Here is an 18170-nt window from a genome sequence, read left to right as displayed (position 1 = left end):
GGTCTGTGGTTATTCCTTCCCATGCTTTCAGGAACGATGTCAACCGGCCCCCGACCGGCGAGGCATGGAGGGGACCCGAATCTTTGGGTCATTTGGAGCCCGAGGCAGGAGAACCTCTGAGGGTCGGGTTCCTGCCTCTTCCCTTACCACGCTGCTGTCCCCTTTGAGGGTACGGGTTATTGTAAGTATTGGCACCCTGTGGAGAGTTCCAGTTGTTTCCTGAAGGGTATTGTTGGGGAGTGGAGCGTTGGCCACGAAAAAACCTTCTGTTTTCAAATCCTCGCCTTGTGGCAAGTCTGAGTAATTTGGGCTCGGCTGGCTGTCTCGGCAGAATCTGTGTTCTTTAAAAACACTTTGGTTAACGTGCGTAACTTCAGAGACTGTGGCAAGTAGGCAGTCCGTAGAGGTTCTGGAGACTCCTGTAGGGCTTCTTGTATTAAAGCCCATTGCGCATCTGAGTAACTAACCAATAGAGTAGTGTTATTGGCAATACGCGTGGAGTACGCTGCCGCTGTGGTAACCCTCCTACCCAGGGCATAAAGTCTTTTCCCTTCTTTGTCAGGGGGAGCCTCGCCTGTTGATCAAGCGACCCCTGCACTTTTCCTTGTGATAGTCACTACCAAAGAATCTGGAGTGGAATATAGAGGGTCTGATGGAGAGGGGCGGAAGAGTTTTTCAATTCCTGGGTTTACACCCCTTGTAAGAGCCAGTGTAGACAAAGATGGAGCAAGGCGTTTTTTAATCAAATTGAGTAGAGGGATGGCCTGGCTGGTTGGCGGCTTCTCAGAGTATATCCTCAACAAAGTCGGCTTCAGGTGCTGCCTCTTCAGTGGCAATTTTAAAGTGATCAGCTGCTTTACGTAGCATTACATTAAATGTTAGTTGATCATCAATAGGAGAAGGATTCCTTGTAGGGGTATTCTGAGGAGAGTCCAAGGCCAGAATATCTGGGTCTGGATCTTGTGGCTCCGAGGATTGCCATGGTTGAGGGTCATCCACATCTGGCTCCTCCCCCAGCCTTCAATAGGATCATCCTCAATGGGCTCATCTCCAATGGGCTCATGTTCCTCCTAGTTATAAAAGATATTCTCCTGTACCTTAACCGGTAGAATGTTTTCTTCAGTAAGGTCATAATTATATATGTCTTCTTCTAAAGAGGGTTCAGAAAGCCTTGTAAATTTAGATCTAGGGTTAGCAGGACTTTCATCCCTTAGCCTTCGTGGTGTAGGTTGTTCTGCACGTAAAACAAACTTGTCCAACCTCTCCATGTAGTCATCAAACTTTTCCCTAGTCCAGACTGACTATCTAGAACGGTCTAGGGGTGGAAAGGTGCCTCAGTCTTCCATCGAAAAAGTGTCCCCAGCACCTCCTTCCGTCAAAAAACGTAGAGCTCCGTTCCTTAGCGTCGAAGAAAGTCCTTCCTCTCCCTCAGAGAAATCCTCTGGCGGGGCAGACTAAGGTGGGGTATCCCTGTGCCCTTCCCTCGACTTCTCAACACTATCCTTAGGTCTCGGCAGATCTTTGGGTCTTTCAGAGACTTTGAGAGTCCCAAGCCTGCCATTTATGGGAATCGGCGGCCACAATCCTTGCCAGGCTGACCGCGACGTCCTCACCTGTCGGGAGACACGTAGGTACATTGACAGTTGTAAGGAAGTCTTGTTTTGGCGGAATCGAGGCCTTGCCGTCATCGGCTGCCTTTTCCGGCAGTGCTGTAACTTTCGGCGTCTTATGTTTGTCATCGCTGTACGCTTTCCCATGATGCTTGTCGATGGAACTATGTGTTTTGGGGGTAGAGCCCTTTGTCTTAGATTGCCCAGTCGCTAAACATGCATGTGGCTGCGGGGAAAGCTGCCGAACTCGTCGATTGGCGGGTATCACCGGAAGGACCGGCGCACCCATTGGCACCAAAGTCTTTTTCGATGTAGTCGAAATAAGTCTAGGGGTTGTGTGCTTAGTGTCATGCACGCGTGTCTGTCGCCAGGGTTCAACTTCCACATAGCAGGGTTTACGCCGTGCTTATCGGGCCGGGGACAGACGATATGGAACGCAAGCGTTCCGTCGAAAGGTCTACAACCTCCGATTCGGAGGCCTGATAGTCACTCTCGCCGTTGTCACATTTGGTGGAAGCGGCAGTGGGAGAAGTCCCACCCTTTGACATACCGTAGGCCACCCACCGTTTCACTCTACGCTGCTTCAAAGTCTTGGGTCGGAGGAGCTTACAGGCCGCACACCCTTCCTCTTTATGATCGAGCGGCAAGCACCGGTTACACAGTCTGCGCTTGTCCTTCCACAGGAATTTGCCCTTACAAATAGGGCAAAATCTTAATGAGTCCTCTCCATAGCTGAGGTAACACAGAGTGACTAAGACCAACTGGGAAAGAGGGAAGAAAGGGAAAGGCATTTTCAGTTTTGAAAAGAAATGTCCGCCCCAACCCCACTCTCCCAACTATATAGGCCGGCGAAGGCCCAGCCACGTGGTCAGCAGCACCAACAGGATCACCTTCCGTCGAATCGGTTTGTAGTGATATTTTCTAATGGCAAAGTTTCTAATTAAAATGCGTCGAAAAATGCATTTATTTTTTATGAGGGGGTCCTATGGGGGTCCCCCCCACCACTGTTTTTTTACCCCTTAACACACATTTTAGTAAAAAAAAAAAACCTACAAAAAATGCTTTTTTTTGATGCATTTAATTTTTTTTAAAACTTGTCATTCTAAACCATGTTTTCGAAAATATTACTGGATACCGTTGAATCTCGCAGGTCTTCGGCAGAAACTGGGACAGCCGTTGAGACAAGGGACGGAAGGGGCGAAATTGAATATTTCTATAGCATAATTCGACCAAAGGTCGTTGGACAATAGCAATGTTCTTTACGAACTCCGCATAAGGGCAACCAGTTATCTAGGCGGAAAAAAAACAATCTGAGGGACCTCGTCGCGTGAGGGATCTTGGGTACAGTACACGTCACGTAGGGATAGTGTTGCAGGCCCGCCCATGTCGACGTCCCCTTTCAATTATCGAAAGACAAGATGCAATACTCTGCGGTTACCACTGGATGTCGGACTATGCACAGCATGCGATTCTAAGCAAATTGAAAAACATCAGAATTGAATATTACATCTTTAGGTTTTACTCGCCTCGTATAACTTATCACAAAAGTAGTTATATGTTTTTACTGAACCTGGAATAAGTGTTCCACTATTCACAAAAAGTATATTGTCCAGTTGACTGATTATGTGATTTGTACTGAGAGTCACTGTACAACTGGTAGGCCCTACTGCCCTTGCATTACTGAAGGTAATTGTGAAAGTAACCATTGTTTTTTACGCACCAAGATCTGTGACCTATACTGAAAGCCTATTACATCTAGATCGATTGTACCCCATAGCCTTACATTGCACCTAGATAGCTTGTACCCTATAGTCATATTGCATTTAGACAGATTGCACCCCTTAGCCTATAGCCTTATATTGCATCTAGATAGATCGTATCCCTTAATATTGCATATAGATAAACTGTGCCCCTTATCCATATATTGCATCTAGGTAGCCCACCTGCATCTAGGTAGATTGATACTCCCATGCCATATATTACACCTAGTTAACCGATTTCGCATTTGGGTGGACTACACCAGATAGCCCCATTTCACACTTGGCCGGAATGTGAAGATTAGCACTGCATTGCATCTAGAGAGAACTGAAGTTTAGCTTGGCATAACATTTATATAGAATTGTCAAGACTAGCTATAGTCGCACCTAGACAGAACTGTAAAGTCTAGTTTAGCTTGACTAGACAAAAATGTCTAGGACAGCTCGCGTCACATCTAGATCGAATCTTGTAGATTAGCACTGAGTAACATCTAAACTGAATTGTAATGCTTGCATCATATATTAGAATTGTGAAGTTTAGCTTGGCGTGACATCTAGACAGAATTATGAGGGTCAGTCCCTCCACCCATGGAAGGAAGAAAGCCAGGACCGTAATCCACTACCCGTCCTACCACCCGGAACCCTGAGCCCACAACCCGCAGCATAAAAACAAAAACCAAACCTGGATTCCCCCCCTCGTCCCCCATCATCTGCAACTCACTCTTAGGCAGACACCTCATCCAACTCACATCAGCAGCCTAAATCTTCACCACCACTACCACCTCCGGATCACAGCCAACATATAAAACAGAAGCCCACAGAGGGCATCCCTCTATCACAGTGCATACGGTTAAGAATGAACACCTTCCGAAGCATGCAAGGTCAATATTCACAACCAACTCTGGACCATAACCAACATATAAGTCAGAAGAGGATAAGAATCAACACCATCCAAAATGCAAACAAGGTCCTACAGGCAGGCTACAGCCCCTGTAACCCAAATTCAAAACCGTCCAAACACAAAGAACCCACAAGAAGCCTGGACGCCGCCCAAGAGAAACAGAACAAGGAAGAAGCCAAGCGGATACACGCTCTCCACCAGCACAAACCGCAACAAATACAGAACACACCCCAGCAAACAGAGCAAACACAAGAAGAGAGGAGCCAAGCTGCCACGTTTGCTATAGGAGGGTGCCGCGGGCACACAAAATCTACCACAAGACCTTGCAAGGAGTGCTATTTGAAACACAAGGGAACTGCAGGTGATTTTCGTACCGCAGCCCGATTTCTTTCTGGGGATGAGCACTCAAACCCCAAGCTCCACTACAAAGACCAGGACTATAAAGTCCATAAAAGCATAGAAAGGGTTGCTTCAGAATGGGCAGAGCAAATGCTAGCAAAAAGCATGGTCACCAGTGATGTAGAGCAGGTCCAGAGGAGGAGCAAGAGCTCAGTTGCTCTTTGAATCAATTTTACCAGTGGTAGTTCTCCAGTGAGCTTGTGGAATTTAATCATCCTGTACTTGATATCACCCCGAGGAAGACTTAAATTGATTTGTTCCGCACACCAGTCCCATTTTCATGGTCTCCAGGGCTGTGTGAGGAAAGATTTCCATTTAGGTAACTTTGCCTCCATATTCTTTGGAGCCCAAATGTTTTGCTTTGGTTTTACAGCTTGTTCCGACTTTTTGCAGAGAAGTGAAGCCTTCAGCTTCACTTCACTGGACTTTGATAATTTGTTATGGGAAAAATGACTAGTCCTTAAGACGGTCGGTACTGGGAAACCATGTTTCCCTTTTGTCTTTGGACAAGTTTCCTGTTTGGTTAACTTTTTATACTGCACGAAGCACTGCAATGGGGATACCTTTGTATCTCCCTAGGCTTACACCAAAAGGATTTTTGGCTACTTTTAAACGTGCCTAAAGACAAGCTGGTTGAAGCAGTTACATTTTTACCATTTGTGCTATATTTTTAGTTGGAACATTCGGATGTACTGCGTTCTGGCTACTAACTAGTGGCTCTATATGGCAGCGCAAGGAGATTTTTCACTTGTTCTTTGGCCTTCTTCCTGCTTTCTCAGGGCAGGAATTCGCTTTTATGCCTATGAAAGCTGCTGTTTTTGCGAACTTGTACATGCCAAGTGTGTATGGGCACAGAAGTGGGCTGCGACTGTCTGGCCCCAATACACATACTTGTGCCAGTGTGTAGGGTGCATGCATGAGTCAGCTCCACAGTGGTATTCGATTGGACCACTGCTGGTGTGCATGAGTAGTGCAGATCCTTTCTATGGGAAAGTTCAGTTATCACTCCCCTGAATTTAGAATAGTAAGGAGTTCTGCGGCCATTCTAACAGAGCAGAAGAGGAGCCAAGTATCCTGTGCAGATCTGCAGACAGAAGACCAGAGGATGAATCCTGAAGAGGCCTGGTGACCATTCTTGCTACTGTCCAGGTGAAGCACTGCTGGACTACCTGATCTCAGAAGACCCTCGCTGGTGCATCAGGACCCTTTGGACAGGTGGGACCAACCAGTCTCAATGCCTCTCACACAAACATGCAGCCTGGAGCCTTCAGAAGTGCCCCTAGACCACCCGGTGGACTGACCAGCTCAGTTTTGAACTATTGTGCAAGAAGAATCACTGTTCTGCTTTTTTGCTTGGAACTTTGGGAGTCTTCAGCTAGTCCTAAAAGTCCTTCCTGCCAGGGTTGCGTCCCAGATCGACAGGTCCTGTTCTGGAAGGCTTCCTTTTGTTTGCAACTGGCAAGACGCCCGCCATCGCCGTGTGCGGTGGCTGTCGCTAGAATCAGCCTTCCACCATATGGTAAAGAGCCCTGAAGAGTCCTGCATCGGTGTGCTGCATTCTTGCTGGAAAGGGTTGCACTCAGCACCTGAACCCAACCGAAAACGTCCTTGTACCCGCAGCTCCTGGGCATCTTCTACTAGATTCAACAGCAGAAAAACCTACCTACAGCAACCCACACCCCTCTTTCAACCTGCAGAGTCCTTTGGGTAAATCTTAGTGAGGGCGGCGAGTAGTCTCAATACTTGCTGGTGCTCCCATTGCCTCCATTATAAAGTTTATGAAGCTGCTCTAAAAGCTAGGAAAAGTATTTTCTGATTATAGAACATTGACATTTTTGTGATTTGTGGGTAAGTTAGCTACAGCATCAGGGAGTTTTGCGGCAATGTTAGGGTTAGAGGTGGGCTGTCTGTAGATCAGGAAGAAGAGCACGTTGAATTGGCTGTTGAGGTTGATTGAGTGATTTTGCAGTTTATGCCTGTTGAGAAACTACAATTTATATGTGCTAGAGCGATTCCTCCTCTTCCTGTTTCTCATTGGTTTGTAATAGTTTGTAGTGGTAGTGTATGGCTTCATGAGCGATTTAACTTTGTAGCTTTCGCGAGCCATGTTTGTGCCGAAAAGTGTTTGTTGCGCCTTCGCTTAGGTCGTCGTAAATCTGTTTTATGCTTTGCCATAGATCGCACGTCAAGTAGGCTGCAGTGTTGTGTGGGCGGTTTAGCATGTTCTTTGTTAGGTGTCGTTTTTGGCGTTTCGTTGTGGGCGGTGTTCATCAGACTTTAGACTGTTGAGCTGGCCTGTTGGTCAGGTTTGCCATGGTCTCCTCTGTCCCTTTGTTGAGGAGCTCCATTAGGTCGAATCACTGTAGTTTGGTGTTTGGTTGTAGTGGTCTTTTTTCCAATCTCTGGTTATGCAAGGAGTGTAGTTGGTGAGGGATTCCACTGTACCTCTTCTAGTTGTCTTTGCAAATTAATTCTGTTGTCTAGGTTACGGGTTTTCGGGTCTGTAGTTTGATAGTAAAGTGGGGTCTCCTCTAGTATTCCCTGGATCCTTTATTGTGTGCGGTTTGATTTCTGTTGTTGCTGGCTTGTATGTCCCAAGGTAGTGGAAGATGTAGGATGTCTGCTTTAGTCTTGGTCTAGATCGTTAGTTTGTTTGCAGGGGAAAGATTGGGGAGTGCATAGGTGAATTTGTGAATTCAGGTAGGTAATTCTTACTGTTTGGTGGGGGTAGGATTTCTTCTATCTTTTTGTTCTGTGTTCCTTCCTCGTTCATTTGTTTTTCTTCCATCAGGGCATCTTTGAAGTTGTGGGTGGCTGTGTGTCAAGCTGTTCCAGTGGTAGGCTCCCTGGTCGGGGCAGTTCATGGATTTTGGTAGGTCCGGTTGGTTCGAATCACGCTGGTTATGATGTACTGTGGGCATATACAAAAACAGATTGCCTCTTTGTTAGCCCTACAAACGTGGCAAATTCCTCACTGTAGTTATAGGTCGTGGTAGAGGAGGCCCATGTTTGTCAGGGCTTCATACGCCCTTTGGTTACAGCTGAAAGCCCTCCTGTGTCGAAATATTTCAGGGTCTCTGGAGTGAATTGTGATCTACTTTGGAAACAGTAGGCGTTCCAGTGGGTGAGCTTTCTTTCCAGAAATGGAATTCCAAGGAACAAAGTCCAAGGTGTTTAGGTTTAAGGTGCCTAAATTCAATGGTCCCGAAGATTCAAAAGATGGATAAATTCAATTGTAGAGATTAGTATGGCTACGTTTGATGGCAGTAAGTGTTAGGGAGAATCATCAGAAATGTGCTGATTCCCCTCTACCTTCGAGAACCCCAGATCTTTTGCTTGACTTTAGGACTTTTAATTTCTAACCTGGAGAGTGAGATCTTTTCCCCACCCTCATGTATTTTATTCTGTGATTTAGACTTTTTTGGCTTTGGAGTCTGACAAACTCCATAAGCATCATCTTTGCATTGTGACACAGCACCTTCAGTGCAGTGCCACAGGGTAGTGTATTTCCCAAAGGTTTAAATAGCTTCTCTTGGTGAAATGACTATTTCCAAAAGCAGTGAAGTGAAATTGACTTTACATTTTGTAACTTTCTGGATCCACCACACACTATGTTACCATAGGGTGCTGGAGGGGTTCCTTGGCATCCCCTTTGTCTAGTTTCTAATGTAACATTGTTATGTCATCCTTTCTACAATTAATGGCTTGTGGCAGTGGTTTACTTTTTACTACCATTGTGTGTTTTGACCTCTGGCTGCGTTCGCAGCTGCAGTAAGGCACCCATGGGTGCACATTTTGTCAAAATGGCCCCAGTCTTTTTGCCATTTTTTATCAGAAAGGTCCTTCTTGAGATTTACTCTGCTCACCAAACCAGGCTTCGTCCCTTTGTTAGTTTTGCCTTTGGCGGCATTCACGAGTGAAGCCCGCCTCTGGCTCCAGTACATCTAGCAGGGGCAGGAAGTGAGGGAGGTGCCTGAAACTCCGTGCTTAATACCCTTGGTTACAGGAATGCACCCAAAGGTGATTGGCTGGGTGGCTATCCGGCAAGGACAACCACCCTGCTGTGTGATTGACAGCTAGGATGGAATGAATGGGAGAAACATGCATAAAAGGCAAGGGTTTTTGGCTTAGAAGGCAGAGTCGACCACTAGACGAAGGAATCAGAAGAAGAACTTGGAAGAGAGGCCCGCTGTAACTCCTGGACCGTTGGTTTGCCCGGTGAAGCCCTGCTGCTGAGCTGAAGCTCCGAATTCGCCTCGACTAGAGAAGCCCTGCAAGAGAGACTTCTCCCCTTGAGTTGGTGGGGCCAATCAACTCCAAATTAAGCCTGTCTGGAGATCCTCTCGGAGCGGGCTCCATTTCCACTGCTGCTGGAACCGAAGTGCCAGGGAGAGGAACACCAGATTGTGTGCGTTGCTTTTAAGTCGGACCCGAGCGCTAGGATGATCCTCCGGACTTCCCTGATGGAAGACTGACAAAGCCTAAGCCACCAGAACAAAGTGCTGGACCCCCATAAGCAAGGTAAGTCTGAAGTGGTATCCGAGAACCACTGTGTTGCTATTTGCTCTCAGACGCGAGGAGATACAACAAAGAAGGACCGCTGAATTGAAGTTTGCCCATTGCTGCCGCTGACCGCCTGATTGCAGAGCAGCTGTCACCCTCCCTCTTGTTGCCATGACTGAGGCGCCAGAACAGTATCTGCAGAGCTGTAGCTAGAACCATTTCTTCTAACCAGAGGTACTGTAAAATCTAAGAACTTACCTCTTGTGTAGCCTTGCTTGCTCTCAGTTGATACCTGTCTTGGTTACCTTGCAGAGTTGCTACAGCTTTGCCCCTCACAAGCCTCCCAGCTTGTGACCCTTCAAGTGTTCCATTTTCGACAAACATTTATAAAAACATTGTGCAAGACGTTTTACTTACCTGCAAAGAATATATTCAGCTCTCCTGGACATTATGCAATTAACATTGGCTGTCCTGGCTCCCTCAGTGACTCTTCTTACCTCAGACTGTGCTTTATCTTTTCCCCAGGAAAGGGGAAATTTACTGAACATTGAAGGTTTCATAAGTACTTACCTGTTTATGAAGTATTTGTTAATGTTTGTTTTATTCCCCTTTCTAACCTATGCACCAACATCAGTATTGCTCTAAATGTACCAGTGATAAATCAATGTCCAGTGTCCCAGCTATCCAAGTCACCTGAGGGTGTAAGTGTGTGTGCCATCCCCAATGGGTATAATCGGATTTAGAGAAAGTGTGTTCTGAAGTATATTTTAATTGTTAAATGTTTTGCTCCCTTCTGAAGGCTTATACAACCGACTGAAATAAATGGTTTTATCAAGAAACCTTGAGTGCACGTGTTTATTTGAATAACTGTACAGTGAAATGGTTACATTTACTGCTCACATTGACCCCTCTTGAGATAAGCCTGGCTGCTTGACCACACTACCAACCTCTTTAGTTAAGACTTATACCAAAGGCTGGGTCCCTATTGCCAGGTGGTCAAGGTTATTTTAGTGCACCCAAAGGATACTGCATACAAGCTTGGCTAACAATACAGTTTGGGCAATTATGTGGGACTGGTGCGAGGAGTTTCACATGGGAGTCAGCAGGAGCTCAGGGCTCGTGCAGCCATCTTGCACACTGCATCGCTATGCAGCCAACACATTAATCTTTAAATGAGAATTCCATTTCTGGGCATTGGATGTTATGGTAAAATAATAATGGAAGCAGAACACATTATTTCAGAGTGTTTTCATTACTGATTAGGCACTCAGAAGTTACTTATATTTTTGGCAAATGAGTATTCCTGAGTTACAAATTTAAGATATTACCAATACATTATTTTAATCAATGCTTCCCTTTGCAAAAGCTTGACAAGATGATAAAAAGAGCTACAATCAAGGACGTTAAACAGTAAACATTTTTTTTTTTACAAACACCGCTAGAAGCGGATGTCGCAAATACATTTGTAAAATTAGTTTTCATGCCTGCCAAATTAAGCAACAAAATAAAGTGCATCTCTAGATGACAAAAGAAAAAAGATACTTGCCTTTCACCTGATGAGTAATGGTGATGACCTCCTGAATAAAGTCACTTTTTGGCGAGTTCTGGCCACTGTGTGTTGCAGAGTCAATGTGTTCAAACACTGGATGAAAGTTTTCCTCTTTCTTGCTAGCAGCAACCAAATCTTGTGAAACTTGTCTCTCTTTTGTGCTTCCAGAACTACGCCTGAAATATTGTATACAATCAAAAAGTCTATCAACCAGAAGTTAATAAATTAAACTTAAAGCAAATACAAGAAAGATTAAAAACCTTCAGGAAGATTGGGTGGGGCATTATTTGAATGCTTTGACTACAGTTTTTCAATAACCATTGCACGTCAAAAAAGTAACATTTCAGCGACAATTAAATGGTTATATTAGACGAGATAAATATGGATAGTATCCAAAATTCCTTACCTTGGAAAAAGACTTCATGAAAGGTTTCTTGAACCCCTATATCAACGCATCATTAAGGTGGTTCCTTGTTCACTTCATGACGAAATGTTATGGCCAGACATTATCCACCCATTCATAAGGTACTAGTTAACTTTTATCCTGTCACTTCTATGTGATTGAGAATTTTTCACAATCGTTCAAGTGAAAAATGATTCAAAATACACCATCTAGGACGCTGTACTTTAGATTGGAATACTTTGTGAGGCTAGGCAAAAACTTCATGCAACTTTCTTCTGACTTGCAAAATGGTGAAGCAAGAAAAGCGGTTATCAATATGTTTTTGTCAACTACCAATGGCACTAATAGGTGGAAAATGTGATATCAAGTCCAGTGCCATAGCCGAAAACTACATGTATGGAACATTCCGTTGTTGATGATGATCAAAGTCTAATTATGAGTGATGGTTCCATTTGCAAACTCTTGGTTTTGATCAACGCAGAAGACCTGTGTAGGTTAGTTAATATTGTCAAATCTTACAGAACACTTGTACGGCTCCTTTATCATCTCATCCGGAGAGAAGGTAACAGACCACAAAGAACAAATCATTTGATTATTCGTAAGTTTCAGGGTTAAAGGTTGTATGCACAACTGCACATTCTCCTTTGTTTTCAAGGTATTATACTTCCCCCACTCTGGGTTTTGCAGCATCATGTCTTACAATCAATGTAGAAGTCATCTGCATGAAATCACTTCATAACTTTTGACAAGCCGTTATTCACTTAGTTGTACTACACATTTTTTGGCCTTCATTGAAACAGCAGGTGAGAGTTATATCAGTTTATGTTAACAGGCAGTTTGCATCCGTTGACGTCTGCAGGTAGTTTGCATTGGTTTTGTCCTTTGCCGCCAGATCGAAGGCAAAATAAGTTTTGGGTAGGAATTCCATAACAAATTATACAATCAGGTATTCTCCAGAAATACTTGGGTACTGTTCCCTCGAAGCATTCCACATTCAGCAAGATATCTTGTCACAGAGCAAATTATTTGGCACTTTGAAGTACACCATTTGCTTGCTTGCAGCCAGTCCAGAAGTGCCAGCAGAGAACATACAGCTTTTTTTACTTAATGTAAAAAAATATTTTTACAAACATTACCAGCATTTTCTCTTTGGATTCACACAGAAATAGTGTGATCTTTCAATCCGGTCACAAAAATATTCTGACAATCGCTCCAGGAGAACATCTGTAGTATTTGCTTCACTCCTGGCAGTCTTCTTTGCGCCACTCCATTTTTAATATGCCAATTCAGACATGATAAAAATATATTTTAATCTTTTGGAAAGAACTGTCATCCTACTGAAAAACCAACCCCTGTGGTGCAACAATGGTTCCAAAAGGACCGTCAAATAAGATTAAGCACATTGGCGTCAAACTCAATCTCCATTGGGGGAAATTTTACATTTCATATTTAAAGCAATGGTTTCTGTACAGGGATTAATAAAAAGTCAAATTCAATTTTGTGGGTGACGAAAAGAATAAATGCTCAGTACAAAAAATAAAAAATCTTTAGACGGCTCCGTTATACATGATCCCTTAATTGTGCTGACATAAGACTTTTGTTTAATTATGATTACAGGATTATGCAGAAAGAATGTTGGTGTTGAAATGGGGATTGAAATGTGCAATGTATCTCCACTGTTTAAATCACTACTGTGATCCATTTCCATACAATTGTGAAAATTTTTTTTTTTTATTTAGGATTTTAAAGCAGTTCCATTTGATGCAATTTCACAGATCGGTTTCTTTAAAATTCTGGACTTTATTTCTGCACGAGGGGAAACGACCATTTATTTAGCAGATGAATGATGGCAGCACTAACAACTTGCGCTAGAGAGTCCATATTTCAGAATCAGCAAGCCTTCAGTTTTTACTTTGAGCGTCCCTTCTGTTACTTCATGAAAGTTACATTTTCTCTGATCTTCACAAACTGACATGAGAAAGAAGCATGAATTTTTGACACAGCCTCACGACATAAAGGAGACAAAATAGGGAAGTGAGAAGGGGCGGGAAAGAGAAATAAAATAAAAACAAAATACCTGTATGTATCCATTTTCTTCATATCGACTTTCACTGTAATCATTTTCGTCCTCGGACTGCCATTTGATGACGTTTTCAATTCCGGAAGGGCTTGACTTTTGTCATGCGTAGTGGAGTCTGGATCATTTTCAGAGTCCATTTCCTTTTTTATCCTTTCCTTCAATTTGCTACTTTGAGGCCAAGCATCACCATCCTCTCTTTTTACCCGTTCTTTTGGTTTGCTAGATACAGAACTAGGATCGCCATCTTGCTTTTTCATTCTTTCCTTTGTCTTGTTCGACACCGGTCTTGCATCACCATCATCTTTACAGTATTTCTTGGAGCTAGATTTAGGCAGTACTTTCAGTGCCACATTTTCAGCTGGTTTTACTCTTTTATCACTGTATCCCTCAACTTCTTTATCACGTGACGGCTGTCTCGGTGCACTGCCTTTTCTGTCTTCCAACCTTATATTCTTCTGCACTTGCCCATGAAAGTTTTGCTTACCCTCTTGAAATTTCTGAGGTCTATTACTGTAGCTAAACGGTACCTTTGATGCAGGAGGTCCTGCATACTCCCTCTCCATTGACTGACGAGGTCTGGTACCAAAACGTCCCGGCCCCCTTCTATCTGGTGATGAACGATCTGGAGTCCATCTCGGTCTTGCTAGATCACGATTCTCAGGCCTCGCCATTCCTCTTCCTCTCTTAGGTAAGGGTCCAAACTCTTTGAACTCACGATCCTCGGGAAACCTGTGTTGATATAAAGCAGTTTACACTTGCACTAAAGAGAAGGAGAATTTATATATGTTATATGTTCCCAAGAAAAACTCATGATGTACATAAACCAATAACCATCCACACAAGAATTGAAATGGGGGTTAAAACAAAGCAGAATCATGATTAGTCAGCAGCAGGGAAGGGAAGGAGCATTAATTTACACACCTCACTATGTAACAGCTTCTTCTAAGAGTACAAGGTGCTCTTTTCTGGACTGTTTTCACATCACAGAGCAAAATTGTCAAATGGAACCAGCCATGTGCCAGCGAGAGCCAAATGACAGGATTCAAAACTCATTTTGATAATGAAAAGCTTAAGTCAGGGTTGAGAGATCCATGCTCTATAGAGAAGAATCAACAGCCCCCTCCATTGGATGATGTAACTAACAAGCTTTGCTGCTTAAAACTAACTTTATCCTCAGTTTAACCGTAAATGGCTATTTCTTTTGAGGAGGACACAATGCTTTCATCGATTTAAAGCAGCACATTTGCTCACGATTACAATGATTTTAATCAGGGGTCAGGGGGGAAGCAATATAGGCATTCAAAGATCTGAAAAACGGGCCCTCTATTTTGAAAACAATTTAACAAAGGACAGTGATTTTTAAATGCTTTGTATGACACCTCATAACATATGATCCCACTAACTAGTCAACCGGTAATCCTATTTCCATACATGATTCAATTCCATCATTAGTCTGAACGGCTAGGGCATTGTGGATGTTTGCTGAACAATTTTTTAAAAAAATTTAAAAAACATTCAGCGCACTATCAGCAATTACTAGTAAATATGGACACCGTCCCTTCAAGCCTGCCAGGCAGTCTCCAATAGGCTCTGTAGCAGCTCCACCCATCAGCTTAAAATTAGATCAGGATTACGCTTCAGGAGAATGGGTGGCTAATGTTACGCTTGCAGATACTTAAAATTGCGAAATAAGATTACTGTTAAGTAACATTTCCTTCTACCTCATCGGATCTCTACTGTACATTATGTGGAGGATTCAATGCAATTTGCATGGTGGGCTTGTCAGGTGGGTATGGAACAAGTTACTTACCTGTAACTGTTAAACAGCATGGGTCTAGCATGGATTCACATGCTCATGAATATTCCCTGTCGTCAGGCCGGGAATCCTCGGTAAAGAAAATAAATCAGTATCAGTTTCGTTTCTGATCTGTCTTTCTTAGTAGTAACCAATCACTGTTCTCTGGGTCATACTGCACCCAGCCAATGACTGCCCTCTCGCTAAACCCCGCCTCTGGCAGCCATCCTTAGATTTGGTAGCACGTAAAGTGGCAATATGACCAAGTGACAAGCCGCAGAGGGGAGGGAGGGGTTGCATGTGAATCCATGCCAGACCCATGCTGGAGAACAACAGTTATAGGTAAGTAACTTGTTCCTTCTCCAGCATGGGGTCTGGCATGGATTCACATGCTCATGAATATAAGAATACATATCAGTACACATGCACAACCACGGGAGGTGGCAACAGGCTAAACATTAAGTAATACAACAACAAGCAGCATCTCTTACCTCCTCACCAGGCTCACCTTAAGCGAACAGGTAGCGCAGCACTGCTTGGCCGACCCTGGACTCCTCCCTGGAATCCCGGTCAACGCAGTAGAATCCTGTGAAGTTGTGCGTCGAGCTCCACGTAGCAGCCCTGCAGATGTCCACCAGGGGCACACCAGACAAGAACGCCATGGTAGCAGCGTACTACTCTGGTCGAATCGGCTCTCGGACGGCTGGGCAACGGTCGGTTCGCCAACCAATGACAGTGCATGATGCAGCCGGAGAGCCATCTGGAAATGGAAGCCTTCGAGAGAGCCTTCCCTTGGTTCACAGGTCCAAAGTTCACAAACAGCTGTGATGTCCTCCGAAACTCTTCGTTCAGTCCACGTAGAACTTCAACGCTCTAGCTACATCTAGCGAGTGCAAAGTCCTCTCGGCCGGCGACAAAGGCGACGGGAAAAAGACTGGTAACACCAAGGGCTCGTTGAGATGGGAGTCCGACGGCACCTTGGGCATGAAGGAGGGGTGCGTCCTCAGCACCACCCTCGTCTCATGGAAAGTCAAGTATGGAGGCTTGCAAGATAGGGCCTGGATCTCTCCGACCCGTCGTGCGGAGGTGATGGCCACTAGGAACGCTGTTTTCCACAACAGGAACTTCAACGGGGCCGAATGCAATGGCTCGAATGGCGGACCCATGAGCATGGTCAGTACCACGTTGCGTTCTCACGCCTGGGATGGCCCCTTCAACACCGAAACAGTCCCTTCATAAATTCCTTAACCAGGCGATGAGACCACAGGGATGACCGCCCTGTAGTCCTGGTGTATCGGGAAATTGCTGCCAGGTGTATCTTGATTGAAGCATGAGATAGTCCAGTTTTGGCTAGCGACAGAAGGTACGGCAATACTTGAGGGGCCGTAATCCACAGAGGGTTAATCTTCTGTGCATGGCACCAGATAGAGAACCTCTTCCACTTATGTCCGTAGCATTTGAGAGTTGAGGACGCCCTGGCCTTCGCAAGAACCGCTCTGCAGTCGGCCAGGATATCGTATCCTCCAAACTCTAGTGCTGCAGGAGCCAGTGCTGCAAGTTCAGCGACTCCGGGTCGTGATGGAGAATTGCGCCTCCTTCTCTGGAGAGAAGATCTGCGTCTGTCGACAGCTTCACTGGTGGGGACGCTGACAAGTCCAGAAGGTCTAGGAACCAGATCTGTCTCAGCCACAACGGTGCAACGAGGATTATTCGGCACCGGGACCTCTTCAGCTGGTTGATGAGTCGGAGCGACAATGGAGGAAACGCATATAGGAACAGGCCGTCCCAGGGGAACGAGAAAGCATTGCCCATGCTGCTCGGTTGGGGAAACCTGCTGGCGAACCTCTGGCACTTGGAGTTTGTCGTCGTCGCGAACAGGTCGATCTGGGGTTTGCCCCATCGCTGAAAGAGTCAGTCCACTTGATCCTGGCGTAGGTCCCACTCGAGGTACGAGCGCAGCTTTCTGCTGAGAGCGTCGGCGATGGCGTTTATCCCTGCCAGATGAAACGGCACCAGAAACATCCCTTTAGCAACGGCCCAATGCCACAGGACCTGGGCTTCCGTGGATAGGGCCGGGGATCTGGTTCCGCCCTGCTTCCGGATGTAGAACATCGTGGTGGTGTTGTCGGTGAAGATCCTCACCACCTTGCCCTTGAGGGACAAGAGAAAGGACCCAAGGGCGCAGAACACTGCCTGGAGCTCCAGGATGTTGATGTGGAGCGGCTTCTCCTCTGGGAGCCAAAGGCTTCTCGCATGAAGATCTCCGGTGTAGGCTCCCCACCTCTCCAGGGAGGCATCCGTAGTCACCGTCGCCTGGTGGGCCGGGGTCTGAAAGTCTGTCCCCGCCGCTAGATGAGTGCCGATGCCCCACCACCGGATCGCTCGTTGGAAGTTTTCCGTTGAGGGATCCTGTCCTCGAAGCTGCCCGTCACTTGAATCCAGCGGGCGTCGAGGAACTCCTGTAGAGGGCGCATCCGAAGCCTGCACAGGCGCACGAGATAAATGCAAGAGGACATCATCCCGAGGAGGGACTTGATAGACCTCACTCTGGCCACGTCCGTGGCCAGCAGACGCTGCACCTTGCCTAGGATGGCCTTTGTCATCGAGGAGGAACTGGTTGAAGTCTTGGAGGGCCTCGACGAGGGCGTCGAAGAGGCCCGGTCCCACGGAAGAGATCCCGACAAAGGGGACGAGAGCGACGGTGAGGTTCCTAGTCCACCATCGCGCCCCGAGCCGCAGGACAACTCAGCAGCCATTTTGTTGGCAATACAATCCTTATGTTCAGAGATAAGGACGAGATTGCTTCTACCACCGACGGAGGAGCCGGAACCAGGCCCGATGAGGAGCCGGAACCAGGCCCGATGGAGGAGCCGGAACCAGGCCCGATGGAGGAGCCGGAACCAGGCCCGTCAGGAAGTCCCCCAAACAAGAGAAGACAGGCCCATCCAGCCCCGCCTTTTCAGTCCTTGCGGCCTGCTCAGCCTTTGCCCATGTCCCCCGTACCTGGGATGACAGGAACGGACATGGCCACGACGGGTACGGATGACAGCGGCGACGGGACGGAGCTCCCATCGCCTCCAGCCCGGGCCTCCCCGCCCGACAAGATTGGGTCTTTCCAAGCTATGATCGCCAGGGCATCTGTGCTTTTTCAGCTCTGCCCCGAAGAGAAGGAA

General features: G+C 45.9%; 1 protein-coding gene across 7 annotated transcripts in view; it reads right to left on the bottom strand.

Annotated features, from left to right (window-relative positions):
- BCLAF3 (BCLAF1 and THRAP3 family member 3) overlaps window positions 1-18170 on the bottom strand; it is an 856420-nt gene that overhangs the window by 601361 nt on the left and 236889 nt on the right. For all 7 annotated transcript variants that reach the window (XM_069637104.1, XM_069637097.1, XM_069637096.1 and 4 more), the window contains 2 exons: window positions 13200-13931; window positions 10717-10895 (listed from right to left, as the gene is read on the bottom strand). In XM_069637104.1, the coding sequence (XP_069493205.1) occupies window positions 10717-10895; window positions 13200-13931 (911 nt within the window). The remainder of the gene's footprint in view (window positions 1-10716; window positions 10896-13199; window positions 13932-18170) is intronic.

This window comes from Ambystoma mexicanum, chromosome 7p (assembly GCF_040938575.1).
Source record: "Ambystoma mexicanum isolate Mex_15411 chromosome 7p, UKY_AmexF1_1, whole genome shotgun sequence".
Taxonomy (NCBI): domain Eukaryota; kingdom Metazoa; phylum Chordata; class Amphibia; order Caudata; family Ambystomatidae; genus Ambystoma; species Ambystoma mexicanum.
Note: the sequence above shows the minus strand (reverse complement) of the source record. Positions and strands in the feature narration are given on the sequence as shown.